At 47.6% G+C, this 15,778-nt stretch overlaps 2 protein-coding genes across 2 annotated transcripts; one reads left to right on the top strand and one right to left on the bottom strand.

The window, feature by feature from the left end:
• The first annotated feature begins 681 nt into the window (after positions 1-681).
• LOC104060636 (homeobox protein NANOG) lies at positions 682-6,626 on the top strand. Its single transcript, XM_054056498.1, has 4 exons — positions 682-859; positions 4,147-4,421; positions 5,755-5,844; positions 6,264-6,626. Exons 1-4 carry the CDS (start codon positions 682-684, stop codon positions 6,624-6,626), a joined length of 906 nt encoding a protein of 301 aa, XP_053912473.1.
• A 5,226-nt stretch (positions 6,627-11,852) lies between these two features.
• LOC104060661 (homeobox protein NANOG) lies at positions 11,853-15,627 on the bottom strand. Its single transcript, XM_054085154.1, has 4 exons — positions 15,440-15,627; positions 14,836-15,104; positions 14,049-14,138; positions 11,853-13,676 (listed from the first exon to the last, which is right to left on the bottom strand). The coding sequence occupies exons 1-4, from the start codon at positions 15,555-15,557 to the stop codon at positions 13,257-13,259; spliced, it is 897 nt and encodes a 298-aa protein (XP_053941129.1). The 5' UTR covers positions 15,558-15,627; the 3' UTR covers positions 11,853-13,256.
• Between the last annotated feature and the right edge of the window lie 151 nt (positions 15,628-15,778).

The following is a 15,778-nucleotide window of genomic DNA, read 5'->3' as shown; positions in this document are numbered from 1 at the left end:
CTACACCAAGATTGTGGGAGGTGCTGCAGTGTCTGGACAGAGGTCTGGGTAGGTGGGTGTGTGTGTGTTTTGGGGGGTCTCAATGTGACACAAGCACAAAGCAATGGTCTCAGAACCCTCCTCATAAGCTGCAGCCAGGGCTTGGGTTTACCTAGCATGGTACTGAGCAGCTCAGTACCAGATCTACCTCTTGTTCACTTCTGCATTGGGAAGATTTGTTGGGATTTGTTCTCCCAGTGCAGTGAACAGCTGTATTCTACAGGACGTGCCCTCACGGATTTATTTTGTGACAACACGATTTGAGCTGAGCCCAAAGGAGCAAGCAGGAGGAGGTTTCCTGGGAATCTGGATCAGACTCCTGCTCAGATGTAACTGGGGAACCTGCAGAATGGGAAGAATTCAGAGGGGACATATTTTAGCCCTGATGCCATGTGTGACTTTCTCTTCCCCCTCCCCTCCAGCCTGCACTGTCCCCACCCCACCAATCAGCCTCTTTAACATAACAAAGAGTCTCAAGGAGCGATGATGGTGGATATTGCAGTCCCTGGCAGGGTATAGCCAGCTATAAAGGTAACTACCTGTCTACACTTCGGGGCTACCTTAGCTTGCTGGTGAGGCCTGTCCACCAGGTGAAGGTGGCATCTATTAGAAAGTGGGGGAACCACCCCTTCATTTGCCCCGATGTGTGCGCACTTGGCTCTGCCCCCCTACCAGCCTTACCCCAGCGGGACTGGCATGGGGTACCTCGATTTTTACTGGAACTCAGCAGGGGAAGCAGGACATGTCACCGCTTCAGCTGCGTCGGCTGAAGCCACCAGTGCCTGTCAGTCTCCGGAGGCAGGGAAGAGGCAGATGGCAGGTAAGGCATTTCAGCTAAGTCCTAGAGCTGATCCCCGGGATACCTGTGGTCCCAGACCAGCCACTCAATTAACAACCTTCAGCAATTTTTGCTGTCTCTGCCTCTGTTTCCTCCTGTGTGAGTTTGGCAAAGTGTGATGTGGTAGGCGAGGAGGATGGGTGACCTTGGGCATCACATCACCTTTCCATGCTATTTCTCTTTGCTGACTGTGAATCGGTTTCCTAAACCTCAACAGAGCCCCTTGGAGTCCAGGCACTGGCAGGTCTGTGCTCCCTCCAGGCTGAAGGGCATTGTGATCACTTGGTCCCATGGAAGTTCATGCTTATAGGGGCAGGAAAGCCTGGGCCTCCTTTCAGCCAAATTCTGTCATGTGTGCAATGGAAGGAAACAAATCCTGAAGGCAATTCTGCTCGTGACATCCCTTGTCTCTGTACAAACTCCTCGTGCCCTTCTTGTGCTCATTAAGCTTCAGCATTTTCTGAATCACTGTGCCAGAAATTTGCTCAGGGACATGGTTTAGTGGCAGATAGGAACGGTTGGACTCGATGATCCAAGAGATCTTTTCCAACCTGGTGACTCTATGATGATTCTATGAAATCTGCCCCCTTTAAATTCTGTGTTGATACCCTCTGCTTCTAGTTTGCCATTTTGCTCTCTTTATTCCTTTCCTTTCCATACTCTTGTTGCCTTTCCTTTCCCTCTTTACAAATAAGTCCAAGGCCCCACTGTGGTGGCAATTTTTGTTCTTGCCATTCCTCTTCTACTCCAGTGAGTGGCAATAGAAGAGCTGATGAAAGCAGGTCTTCTCCCTGCCTCATTGTATGGTGTCAGCAGAGTACGGTCTTGTAAGATTAATAAGTGGGAAGGCAGGGAGGAGAGCGAGGTTTTGAAGTGCCTGTTCCAAGCCGTCAGATGTAATAGAGAGCTACAGGTTCAGGTAGAGGGACTAGTGGCTGCTTGGCACCTGACTACTTGCTATGTAGTTTGACTGAAGTCTTAGGGTCTCTCTGCATGCTGCCCGCTCCACAAGGGCAGCAGGCAAATTGACTCATTCATGCTCCCAATGGGCCTGGTATTTAGACTTGAAACTCATCTTCAAACACTCCTCCAGGTCTTCTCTCTACTGAGAGAGCCCAGTGGTGGAAGCAAAGACCTACAGACATCAAGACCTTGTGGAAGTGGATCTGCCTAATGTTTATGTCTGTTGCCCTACTGTTTGTGTTTCTTGCTTTCTATTTCCTTCACTCTGTTCTCTTGGGAGAGGCCTTTGTCTTGTGCTCAAGCTGCAAGTGGTAAATGACATGGGGTTTAGGGGTTAGGGATGACCAGCCAAGCGAAAACACGTGGGATATTTGGCTCTGTGGTGTCGCTTGCTCTGGTTCCTGTCTAACGGAAGACTTTGCTGTTTTCCAAGCTCACACTCTCAGCATGCTTGTTTCAACCTATAAGGTTTCCGCTGCACAGCCTGCAGGAGCCAAGCACCCTGTGGTCCCACATTAAATTTTTTATCTCCATGCACCCAGGTTATGGATGTTCAGTTTCCTCTCAGGCTTTGCAGTCTATGCCAATGCAAATACCATCTCAGGCTCTTGTACCTCTTCCGTTGATAGCCCCTTTCTCCTTGGAAGCAGAATCCACTTTGTAATCCTCATGGCCTGACTCTCCAGCACCAGAAACCTGCCCCACTATGCACCTGCCTTTTCATACAGCCTGAGCTCCAGGTTGTAATGTCCTAGGGACAGGAAATGGCCAACAGCAAGCCTATAAAGGCAGGGAATGCTGGAGTGGCAGGCGCCACAAAAGAAGCTTGTGCCTCTATCAGGAGGGTAACATGGGAAAAGATATCACAGACGTGGCCATCTTCCTGAGGCCCAGCAACACCTCAGGGCTTCTGAGTGCTTGCTTAGTAGCCTGTCAGCTTAGGACAGAAGAAAGAAGGAAGGGTTTGGTAGGACGGACAAAGAAGCCATTCCGTCAGTACTTTTCACTGGGCATACTTTGGGAGGTTGAGGAGGGTGTCAGTGGGCTTCAGAGCCACAGCTCTCAAGTTGATTAGGAAGGAGATAGGGAGCTATTGGTTGGGCTCAGAAGGTGGTCAGAAGGTGTGTACTGAAAATGGCACTGACTCATTCACTGCACCACCTCACTCCTGAAAGGTCAGTAGGAGGAACGAGGATGGACACTGCAGAAGTGTTTGCACAAGAGTAGCTGGAGGAAGGACGGATGGACGGATTTATCATTGTAGTTGGACATAAGCGGAGGGACAGGAATCACAGCCCTTCAGTCACAGTTGGCCTCAAAAGGTCTCAGTCTCTCACACACTTCAGCAACCAGGCATCTGACAGAAAGGTGCTGGGATAATCTCTCTTGTTAGCATTTTCCTATTCAGGTAGCCTGAATGACTTTGCATCTTGGCTGCTTCTGTCTTGACTAGCAGTCCAGATTGTTTAGGAAGTTTTTCCTTTAAGTCTTTATCTCAACTTTGTCCTCAACAGAGACCCCTTACCAGGACAAATGAGAAGTGGGTTGGACACCTTCTTCTGCACTCTTGAATTTTGCCCTCCGCGTACCTTGTGTAGGATTATTGGCTGTTCTCACCTGTCCAACATCCATCTTTCATCTCTCCGTCCCCACTTTCATGTCAAATTCCTCTGCTTCATTCTTCTCTCACCAGAAGTCCCCATAAGCCAAATACGTCCGTCAATTTATATGTGTGCTTATATGCAGTGGGGTGGTCTGTGGTGGGAGCCACAGGCAAACAGGAATTAGCCAATATCCAGTGCCTGACTGATGTTCTCCATCTGTTGCCCCTGTAAGCACTGATGGCTCTGCTCCACCATACACCCTGGTCAGAGATTATTTTGCTACTGTCTAACAAGTGCCTTGACATTGTGGGCCAGTTAGTTTTGGGCAGCCCAGTCACCAACCAAAGCTCTGCTTGCAGTCATGATTGCGTCACTTTATATCACACTGAGACTGAAATATTACCAGGGCCTTTTGGAGGAGGATAGTAGCACCATGAGCCAACATGCACCATTCTCTCCTCCCTGCCCTGAGTTTTCTACCTGGTGGAAATCCAGGAGGGCTGAGCTGGGAAGCTGCTTGCTGTCAGTGGGCTTGTCTGTGCTCACAGATCCATGAAGGAAAGAGGGTGACACAGGACTTTGCTTCAAGAGAGGCCCTGCGTGGTAGGCAAGGAGAGATACAGCAGGCAGGGAGCATGCTCATACCCATGCAGCTGTGTATTGTGTCTTGTATAACTTTTCCCATTGTCTTTTTATTTCAAGAAGAGTCCCTAGCTTCATCCACCTCTGGAAATTTCAGCCAATTCACACCAGATTCAGCCACCAGTCCACATTCGGCATCCTCATCCCCACAGCCTATGGCTAAGTCTCATAAAGGCAGAAAAGAGGGCAGGGAGGAGGTGAAGAAGGCCAAGAGTCGCACGGCTTTCTCCAAGGAGCAACTGCAAACCCTGCACCAGCGGTTCCAGAGCCAGAAGTATCTCAGTCCCCAGCAGATCCGGGAGCTGGCTGCTGCTCTGGGGCTCACCTACAAGCAGGTGAACACTAAGACTTTGACCCATGGTTTATCTGTCACACAGCAGCTGAATGGTGATATAAGGCAGTGAGGATGGAAAGACAAGTCCTCAGCAGAAAGCAGAGGCAAAGGTGCCAGACAACTGTTATGCGCCTGCTTATTCATGCCCTGAGATCAGAAGCACTGCTGGAGGACAGGAGAGTCAGTGGCTCCTCATTGGGGTTTCCCTAGTGGGGGATCAGCTAAGGGTACTGTTGCCAACACCTATAATAGAATTGCAAACACAGTAATGAATATGTTGTTTGTCATGAGCAGCCTCTGCTCTCGGTCTGACAGCTCCTCGCAGACTTTTTCAAGGCAATGGTGAACTTCACAGAAGCCCTGGCATGCATCAGTCCTCTAAATCCCAGGCATGCAACATGCTGAAAGCTATTGCTAATGTTTCCTAGGGCTGATCTTGTTCAATATCTAATAGTGTCTCATAGTCAGCACTGCCTGGCTGTTTGACACTCACTCCTTCCTCCATGTGAATACTGCTAGGTTCATACATTGCAGCCCTTCAGGGTCTTTGCTCATCTCCAGAGTGGCTGTGTGCAGTGATCTGGTGCTGGCAGAGAGGCTGGGCAATGGGGCAAAAATTCTTGCAGTTACATGACCAGAATCGGCCCGGTATTTGGATGTCAGAGCTGGGCATGACTGCCTGGATGTCCCAGGATGTATTGTAGATGCACACATCTACAAGAGATGTATTGTAGATGTGTAGATGTATAGATGTATTGTAGGTGCACGCATACATTTGAACTAGTTCTGTCAGCAACTAGTGGGACAATCAGCTCTTTCCTTCAATACACATCCCTGCAGATGCTGCTTTCACAGCACAGACATAGCCCAGGGGGAAAACGGCTCTGGAATTTACCCCTGAAAGAGCTCTGAATTTGGCAACTGCTGGGTACAAGGAGTGAGTCACTCCCTTCACCACTCACTAACTTGCAGAAAGAGTGCCTCACAAGTTTGCCCATAGCTCAGGGTGGGCTAATAGAGACCTAGGTGGGTCTAATTTTCACCGGTCATTCATCTTCATGATTGAAATGAGTGTATTTGTCAGAGCTACAACTGTACCAGGGACATAATGCCGTTCCCTCCCCCCATCATGCAGATGCACTAGCCACCTGCTGAGGCTGCCAGACAGACATCTCCCCTTGGCAACAACCCCAGGGAGCTCTTAAAGGCCTTTATCTGCTTCTGCCCGAATATCTAGCCATCTGGTCACTCTTCCTGCTGCTTGTGAATCTGATAACATTAGCTCTTCCCTCTCCTTTGCTGATGTTTTTCTCTCTTCTCCCTTCCCCACTCAGGTGAAGACTTGGTTCCAGAATCGGAGAATGAAGCTGAAAAGGTGCCAGAAGCACAGCCTGTGGACTGAACGGGCTCAGTGCCTCACACAAGTAAGAACACAGCATATGGCTCAGTGTGGTCCTTGTCTGGGTAGATAAGTCCTGTGACATATTGTCTCCACAGTGACAACTTAAGAATCCAAGTATCGGCATACCTTGTCTTAGGGTTTATTTAGCGCAGAGGCACAGACTTGGCACTACTCTTCATGTTCTGTATGTAGCCTAGCAACAGGCTATGCCACTGAACTGCTTCCAGAGAAGCTGTTTTCCACATACACACACACACACACACACACAACTGTGTATCGACCCCTGAGATATAGGGATGGGTATCATTTTCTTGCCCACCCATGCCGTTGCTGCTGATCAAGAGAACGTGAAATGTGAAGGGACAGAGCCCCTGTACATGTCAGGCTTGTGGACACCAGTGGAGAAGCTATGTGTTCTCACTCATTGTCTTTCCATTTCAGAGTGGCTTCCAGCCAAGTGCTTACCTGGACATGCACTCCAAGTTCCACCAGGGCTACCCAATCGCTGCAGCCAGTAACATCCAAACCATGCCTCCCCTACGTCAGCACTACGGAGCAGGGCAGAACACTTACACAATCACAACCAGTGAGGATGGAGGAGTCTTTGGAAAAGGTGGGGGCACCTGCAGCGTCCAGCAGACAGTGGGCTTCATTGCCCAGCACAAAGTGGACTTTTACCACAGCTGTCCTGGCAGCGTGGAATATCCATGCACAAAGACAAGTGACAGCTGTAACTTTCACCACACGGCCAGCATAGGGACTCCTTTCCCAACCAATACTGGCCAACATCTCTATCATTCCTAAACACTGTGGATATGGAGTATTTTGGGCACCCAGGAATCAAATCTTATTCTCATCTCTTTCTTTGTTATTCATGTGCTTTCCAACTCAGGAGCATAATGTAGCTAGAACCTGTCTTGGCATCCAAAAATGTGCCTGCAAGTGTACACAGACATGCTGATACCTCTTTGCCCATATATTTACGCACAGCCCTTCATTCATGTCTTCTCGCACATGCACACAACCTTCTTTACTGGCGCAGACAACCAAGTTCTCTTATTAGAAGACCTGGCTATCTAGATTATCCCCTGGATCTTCTAAATTACTGTAACTTGGCTCAGAGGAGATACAAATTCCTTTGATAATCTCATTTGTAGAGTTGAACTGTTGTGTTTTCATAATACATGAAGCCACGGGCTGTATGGAGAGGTGCTGGTCACAAACCTTTCAGTGAAGTTGGGGAAGTTATACCCCACATGCCAGAAATGCATCTGATGGTTAGACCACCAGTTCTGGTGGTCAATTGATGAAGTGTTTAGTGAAGGGAGATAATGACAAGCAGTATGCAGAAAGGCTGGTAAGTTTAATTTACAAGCATCAAAATTATAAATAAACTCTTTGTTCTAATCTGTATCTTTCTGTGCCTTCCCTCAAGAACAGAGAACAGTGCATTCAATTTGGGAAATAATAAAATATTTTTTTTAAAATGGGTTACCTATTTTTCTGTATCTTTTTTTCCCACCATAATAGAACATTGCAATATGAAACCCAGATGGAGCGTCAATAGCCATAGCTACAATATGCTTTTGTAATTACTGATTTGATTCTGAAACTATAAACAGAAATTTTTCTGTGTTAGGAATGGATCAGCTCCCTGACTCTTGGCAATGCCAAATATCTAGAGCCAGAGGATGAGTAACTACCACTCACCTTAAGAATTCCCCTACCCACCAATATTTAATTCTGTGACTGGCTAGAATGTAGAGGTACCACAATTTCTAAACTCAATACTATTTAAGTGTCTAAGCACCTAAATCCAGATATGTGTATCAAAGTACATTTCACAACAGAATCGCAGTGTCCTGAGTCACATGTTTTTTATCACTGTTTGATGATGACAATGACTTTATCTTAATGCAATGAAGTAGCTGTCATAGTTTTAAAAAATGAGCATAAAATGAAGGCAATCAATGTCTGCCACTGCTCTAATAAGAGGCATGGTCTTCTATTGGCAAAGCTGGTTTATGCCCCTGCCTCATAGCTCTTTGTTCCCACTCCCCTCATGCAGCCACTCTTCGACCTTTTGGTTGTTCAGCTATGCTGTTTTGCTGTTTATAGGACTGTGCTCTGCTGTGTGATCAGCACGATTTGGGGTGAAATAAGGCCTTTTGGAGGGCAAATACATGTTGGAGATCCATTTTAGAGCACAGGCCAAACACACATGTCCTACACTCAGCAAGTGCCTAAGCTTGGGAAAGACATGCTCTTTGCAACTACCACACCATCAGAGGGGTGGGGATCGATTGAGTTAGCTTAACTGAAAGGTGCTGGTTAACATCAGAAGATGGACTACAATAGCAGCAATTATCAGGGCTCTCACATGAGTGGGAGGAGTATTTTCAGCTCCTTTGTTGCCAACAGTGCTGCTACTAACCTGAATATCATCTGGAACCTTTCCATGCCAACCCATCAAAGGCTGATGTAGGTGAAAGACTTGAGCTTGTGACTGCTCCTCACTAATAATTCTCTGGAAAAAGAGTCACTTGCCACGTTCTGTTCTTTCAGCGGGTGCTTTAGGACAGACAGGGTCTTGGCATTAAGTCTTTGAGTCTGGCTTGCAGAAGAATGCTGGCAGTAAGAGCAACAGTTGTGATCTCCCTACTATTGACCTTCATCAAAGCTGTACTAACGAACACTACCAAAACTTGCAGTTTCCTCAAGGGACCTTTTTCAGATGCCGTGACTCAAAGGCAGAGCTTACTGCCACAGGTGGTTCTGGAGATCAAAAGCATGCAGTAATTCAGACTTCCAGGAAGGGAGATCATTGATGTCTGCTCTATCAGGAGCTGCATTCCCAATGCTCTGTGTAATAGCAGCAGGAATGCAGCTGCTGTTAGAGGCAGTTGCTCAGCCAGAAAGGGACACTGAGGTCTTGCTTTCTCTTTTGCTCTTTCCCTAGTGTATAGCAATGACTTGGATGATCTTGGGGCTCATCAGAGGCAGCAGCCCCAATGCTCTAATTTGTAACAGATCTAGTGATTTAGCACAGCCCAGCTGTTGAGAGACACACTCTGTCTGTAAGCAGATGGACTTCCATTAAAAATGAGGAATTAATTCTAGCCTGGTTATGAAGGAGATTCAGATATGACTTGAGGGACTTTGTACAGAGTGAAGATATCGTGGCTCTCACAGGGAAGGAAAAACCTTTTTTCCCTCCCCCAGAGACCATTGCCATGATTTTGGATACTTCATGTCTCGTGATTACTCCGTATCGGAGAAGATGTTGCTGGCTACTGATTATGGGCTAAGCAAGAGACTTATGGCAATGCTTTAGTGAAAATTTCCAAAACCCTGTTAGCTCAGCATTTGAGTCATGCAGTGTAGTTAGATAGCTAAACATAATGTTTACACATGCCTGTAGGGAAGAGAGAGGAATAAGGTTGCTTGCACCACTACACTTCATTGGTATTTTGCCTATGGTACAGCAACGGCCTCAGCCCAGTAAACTAGAGAATAAACTCTGGCCTAAAGTAGTCTCTACTAGATGTAGTATCTTCTGTTCGAGTGGGATTCTCTGCACCAGTGGAGTTACATCTGCAGCATTGACAAACTGCAATGTTGACACTGCAGAGGTACTGTGAAAGTGGTGTATTCCCATAAGCTAAAATATATACAAAGCTCCATATAAGCTTGTTCCTTTTTAGGAACAAGCTGGCAAGGCAAATCATGTTTGCAGCGTTCAGAAATCAATTACACAGCAGTCACAAGAAGCAGCAGTCCTAACAGAGGTGTAATGAATCCCAGCAGAAAGGGCTTTTGCTGACATGCATTTAATTACTCTGAGGAACTGACATAAACCCCCTTTTGGAAGTATGAGTCTAGAGGGATTAGTTGCAGCTCCACTCTTTTGGTAGTAGCGCTGCAATCATCTGTGCAGCTGTAGAAGAGGAGATCTCAAGCACTGTGGAAAGACAGAGTCCTGCTTCATTCCACATCTTCTGGAAACTCTCGTATAGTAGTAGTAGTCCTCTCCAGCCCACCAACTAAAGGTCCAATAACAGCCACTCTGCATATTCCTTCCAGCTCTGCAATTATGTGTACTTACCAATTCTGCATGCAAGCTGGGAAATAATGCAGAACTGTCCCATTGTAACTGCACTAACACAGACAGCACACAGAGCAAATAATCTCAGTTTCAGAGCTATTTTAGCAACAACATCTGTTTCTGCAGGACATCTGCCAGCAGAGCTCTGGCTACATCCTTACCCTTGTGGCACAAACTTGAAAGAGAAACACCCCCAAGCAACACAGGTATCTATAGCAAGCATCCTCTGCAATCATTCTGCAAGAATCTGCACACCTTGTGTATTTATTGAGAGCTTAAGTCTGCATCTTAAAAAAAACCAAAACAAAACAAAAAAACAACCTGGAAGCTGTTAATTTTAAAGCTGAACAGCAAGGCTCTAGTATATGACTTTTACAGGTTTATGCTTTTTCAAGTGAATAGGTGGAATAACACTACTACTTAAGCATTACCCAGAATTCATTCAAACTGGTGCTGGGACATGAGACTCGAGTCAGGATGAGAACTTGTCAGTTTTGTAATGCAGGAAACTGTATGAACCTGGCATTTCCCCTTCTTCTGGGCCATGTTTACATTTTCCTGCTGTTGAAGGCTGGCAACCCATGCATGGACAACTCTGCCTTTCCTCCTCCTCTACAAATTCAAACTTCCATTCCCTCTCCTTCTGGCACATATTTCACCTCACTCTTGGAAACAGAGCATTACAACACTGCAAAAAGGGAAGCAGATAGGCTTTGGCACCCACACAAGCAGGTTCTGGTCAGTAAAGGACCTGTGGCAGCTTGAGCCTAAGCAGTTGGCTGCCAGTTTAGCTAATTGTACTCAGTGGCAGTAGGAGTAACTGTTGAACCATCCTTTTCAAACTGAAAGCTTTGGTGGTGTACTGTAGTTAAAGAAACCTGGTATTAAGCCCAAATAGATAATATTTTGCTAGTTTAAACTATGGTTTTTAAGAGGAGCTTGGTTCTGCTGACAGAGCAGTAGCATCAAGTGTTGAACAGGCAGCCGTCTTGTTCCACTACTGTTGCTGTCCATGGGCACTTCCAGCCTGTGCAAGTTGCACAGGTATTTAAACTGAGACACAAGAAGGGAACCAAAGCTTTTACAAACCTTCTGAGCAGAGGGTGTTTCATAGAGTCTCTAAATTGGTGACTGCTGATGCACTACTTCAGTCTCAGTGTGTCTGAGAAATTTCAGTACCTTTTACACGTTGCTCCCAGCTGCTAAGAGGAAATAAATGCAGTCTTGGAGCCAAGCAAGGGAAAAGTAAGCTGTTTCAGTGCTGGACGCAGGATTCAGTTGCTTACATAAGAACTGCTGCCATTTGAGGTTAGCACAAAAACTCCAAGGCAGCTGCAGCCTCAAGGCAAGACTTGCAGACCTTGTGGGACCAGCAGCACGTGGTCACACAATCCCAAAAGACACTTTCTTTTGCTCATACCTTAAATAGGCATTTTGAAGCATTGCACTTAAAAGACCAATACAAGCACACACATTACTGCAATCTAGCAGCTGGCAGTCCAGTTGCCTACACCTGGGGGCTACCCCTCCACTGGTCAACACACCCCCATGTTAAAAACCAAGGCCGATTGCACCTTCTGTGACAGTTGCTTGATTCTATTCTTGGAAGGAACACTAGGGTTACTTTTTAACTCCTTTCCTCAGTACTGCTGGTCTAACCTGTGCAGAAAAAAAAAACATTTTCACAGCAAGCTTTTACAATACAGGCTGGTCACACTGTTTAAACTTTAAAATAAAGTAATTTATTTTCAGTTCAAACAAATTTGTAAGAACATTAAACAGAAACAGTAATAAGCAACATCATGCACGTAATAAAACATGCTTGAGAACACTGCAAGAAAATACAATAAGAAAAATTATTCTGGAACAAAGAGAAGTGTTCACCTTCTTTGCAGTGAAAGTTACTGAACTCTGAAATACCACATCTTGTAAAAAAGTCAGTTTCACATCAGTTGGAGCTGGCTTCAAGTTCCTACGTAGTGGAAAGAATTATAGTAATCTTAAAAAAAAGAAACTGGAAATTCTAATTGGTATTTTCCCCATTTTATCTAAACTCACCTCTCCCAGAGCTTCAGTACTAATGTCAGATGAGGTAGCCAGTGACCTTCTCAGCAGAATATGAGAGATCCAACTAAGCCCTGGGGAAGGGCCAAAAATCCTACCAAGTTACACTCTTAAAAGTGGAAGTAGACAGCAGTGGTGAACCACTCTGCTCCAGCTCCTTGGATGAGAACTCCACTAGGATCCAACAGGATTCCCCACCCTCAACATCCAGGTTCCAGGATAAGTGATATTAAACATCACCTTTAAAATAACAGAGTCCTTTACCTAACTGCCCACCCCTACCCCAGAGAAAGCTGCACTTTTAGCGATGCAGTGTTTGTGAAGTGCTAGGGGGACCATCACATACAAATATGCAGACTGTTCTCACTACTTCAAAAACGACTACACACAGCCATTCCTCTTCCAACACTGGCACTCTGGGCTAACCCCATCTGCTGCCATTTGCAGGTTAGAACAAGCCAACAGTCTCTCAGCAGAGATGTTGAAAGGTAAGGGTGGAGGCAGCCCCGGAAACACCATCCCAAATGAGCCAGCAGGGGTAAGTTAGCAGCTCTGGATACCAAAGTTTCCATGTGCAATAAAGGCAATATCCCACTTTCGCTCCCCTGCTCCTCCCGTTCCACTTAACTGCCCTGTTGTACACAGGATGGCAGTAAATCAGCAGAGGCAGGTGCTGACCCCTCACAGAAGTAGTTGCTGAGAATAACTGGATCAAGTATCTGAAATCAGATGATCTCGTGCAGCTTTTCCATGAGGGAAGAGAGGACAAAGTTGAATAGTCCATCTGCAATTGGCTGACTGAGGTAGTAACAGAAATACGCAAAAGAGCAGCAAAGATTCTGGGCTACAACAGGCATGCTGAAGTGCATGATTTTCTCGTCCAGCAAAGCTCTGCTGCAAGACACACAAGGCAGGGATCAGAGATCACCTGCTATTAAGAGGCAGCAGAGGAAGTCAAGACTTGGACAGCAAAAATATACCTTCACCACCTCTGCTGCTCCCAATTGTGGCATTGCACATTCCCTTCCACTAATGAAGTTTAATCTATCCACACATAAAACACCCTTGGGCAAGGGTTAGCTATGAGCATAAACAACTTCAAACTGAAAACTAGCCCAAGGCGGCAGGTGCTGAACCTAAACAATGGTTAAAACAGGAGTAGGGGAGGAGGGCCAAGAGAAAGGAATAAGAACTGGATGCCTGAGTCAAGACCCTAGAAGCTCCATGAGACAAAACAGCTTAAGGGAGACTAAACCACTTCAAGTCTAAGACTCATAACCACTCTGGGTCCCTAGGGAATGCCAAGGGGCCTGGTACTGATGCCGTACAGGAGAGCTTGTGAATGGTGCGATACTGTCAGAGGTGCTCTGAAAGCCATAGGTGTCTTCTGACTCCAAGCTGACATAATCCATATTGGCAGGGCAGCTATGATAGAAGTTCATCTGCTGGCTTAATAAACCCATGGCTTGCTGAGTATTGCAGCTCGTCCCTCCTTTTCCGAAGAACCCCTCATCCTCCACAGCCATGAATGAGTATAGGCTCTGCCCATTCCCATAAGTCTGGCTGCTGCTGTAAGCCTGGTGCATGTTGGTCATCACATGCTGAAGGTTTCTGCTGGCACCGACAGGGAAGCCCTGGTGAAATGTGGGGGGTATATCCAGGTATGCAGCCTGATGAAACCCATTCTGTGAGAGACAGAAAAAGCTGTTCAGTAATGCAGAGCATCACACCAGCTGTGCCCATTCTTTTGGATGAGTATCCCCTTCTCCCCTGCCCCCTCTCAAGCCAAACAATAGTCTTTTTCATACTCATTGTCCTAACTATAGACTAATAATAGCAGAGATGACAATATCTAAAATTAGTAATCTCCAACTCAACATGTCTGGGTAGAAAACCAGCATGGGTAGTCTTACCATCCCTCTTTGGCTATTACAAGAAATACAACTAGCTTGTTAATACCAAGTCCTTTGTGTTGGTCAGCTTAATAGCTTTGACTTCTCCCCTCAGACTGGAGGAACTTTGACCGGTGGTGATATGGGTAGGGGGAATTCTCTCACCTGAGGTAGGTACACCCCTTTTTCCACCCACTGGCTCTCCTTCTGGCAACGTTTGAATTTCATCCGTTGATTCTGAAACCATGTTTTCACCTAGAAGTGAAGGGAAACGACATAGGGCATTAGAAATTTATTCTTGGAGCTTACTACACATCCTAAAGATGTTTTCCCTTGTACTACAATCCAGTTCCTTCTTGGCTTCTAATACTGGAGGTAACAATATGCAGCACACTCAAGTAACTATAGAATCACAGAGGTGAGACTTGAAAACTCTAACAAGCTCCTCGGATCTGCATGGGACCTTTTGTGACATCGGAAACCCTACCTGAAAGAGACCAAGACAATAGCAGAAACACAGCTTGTAGAGGAGCATCACCTCACTGCTGCACCAAGGTCGGTGCTGACTCAGGACTGAGTCATTCCTTCAGTCAGACACAAGTAGTTGGGGAGGAAAAGACACTTTTTCTAGAGAGAAATCAAGTGATACTCTGACTAACAAAGGGAACTTGCATAAGTAATGCAAGTACGAGACTTCACGTTCACATATCCACAGGAACAGTAAGCCGAGTCTGCATAGCCTTGCTCCGAATGCACTTTCAAACCCCTCTACGGGGTGGGTGGAGAGTGCTAGGACCAAAAGGAAGACTGAATCTTAAGTTTTCACACCCTCTGCTCTCTCACGTAGGCAATGGCATAAACAAGGCCAAGACAAACCCCCCTCATCTCTGGAGAAAAGCCACCCAAACCCCACTGCTTGCAAGATCACTTCACACCATGAATGTGACCTCACCTGCTTGTAGGTGAGCCCCAGGGCAGCAGCCAGCTCCCGGATCTGCTGGGGGCTCAGGTACTTCTGGCTCTGGAACCGCTGGTGCAACATTTGCAGCTGCTCCTGGGAGAAGGCTGTGCGACTCTTGGCCTTCTTTACCACCCCCTCACCTTCCTGCTTGACCTTCTGGAAGGAGGGATGGGGAGAGGGACGCTCCGCGGTGGGGCTGGTGGCAGAGTCGGGGGTGTATTGTATGAGCGTGCCAGAGCTGGAGGAAGCCGGGGAGTCACCTGAGAAGAGAGATCTGGGGTAAGCGGAGTCAGGCAGAGAACACTCTAAAGACTTACATTCTCCAGAGAAGCTGGACTTCGAAGATCGCGAGTGCCTTGTGCGGGGGCTCCGCGGGCTATGCCGAGACCGGCACGGGCACCTCGGGCAGCGGAGCCGAGCCCCCTCTGCCCCCACTACGGCTGCCCCGTGTTCCCCAGGACCCAAAGGCTGCGTTGGGGCAGCGACTCCCGTCGCATCCAAGCCGGGGTGGCTCTCGGTGCATCGCGGGCATCGCTCCCGCCCCGGGGCGGGGGAGACACGAGCGGCAGAGGGACACGTCGCGGGCTCGGGGTACCTGGGTGGCTGGGCGTCTTCTCGAGGCAGGGCGGCGGGTCGGCGGGGGCGCTGCCCGGCGACAGCCAGCAGCAGTCCCGGCATGGCAGGCAGGGCGGCAGGGCCAGGGGGGCGCTCATGGCCGGGCCCCCGCCCCGGCAGGCGATGCGGGCGGGCGGATCGTGGGCAGGTGGCCCACGGCGCGAGGAGGATGCTTTATGTCTTCCCCGGCCCGGCCTCGGCTGGAAGGCACCGCCGTGGCCATTGTCATGTTAAAAGTCAGTTGATTGCCGGGGAGGGGCTTTGGGGGGAGGGCTGGGGTGGCAGAACTCGCTGCCTGGCTCGGTGGGAGTCAGGCGGT

Source organism: Cuculus canorus, chromosome 1, assembly GCF_017976375.1.
Source record: "Cuculus canorus isolate bCucCan1 chromosome 1, bCucCan1.pri, whole genome shotgun sequence".
NCBI classification, from domain to species: Eukaryota; Metazoa; Chordata; class Aves; order Cuculiformes; family Cuculidae; genus Cuculus; species Cuculus canorus.
This window is presented reverse-complemented; position numbering and strand designations above follow the sequence as displayed.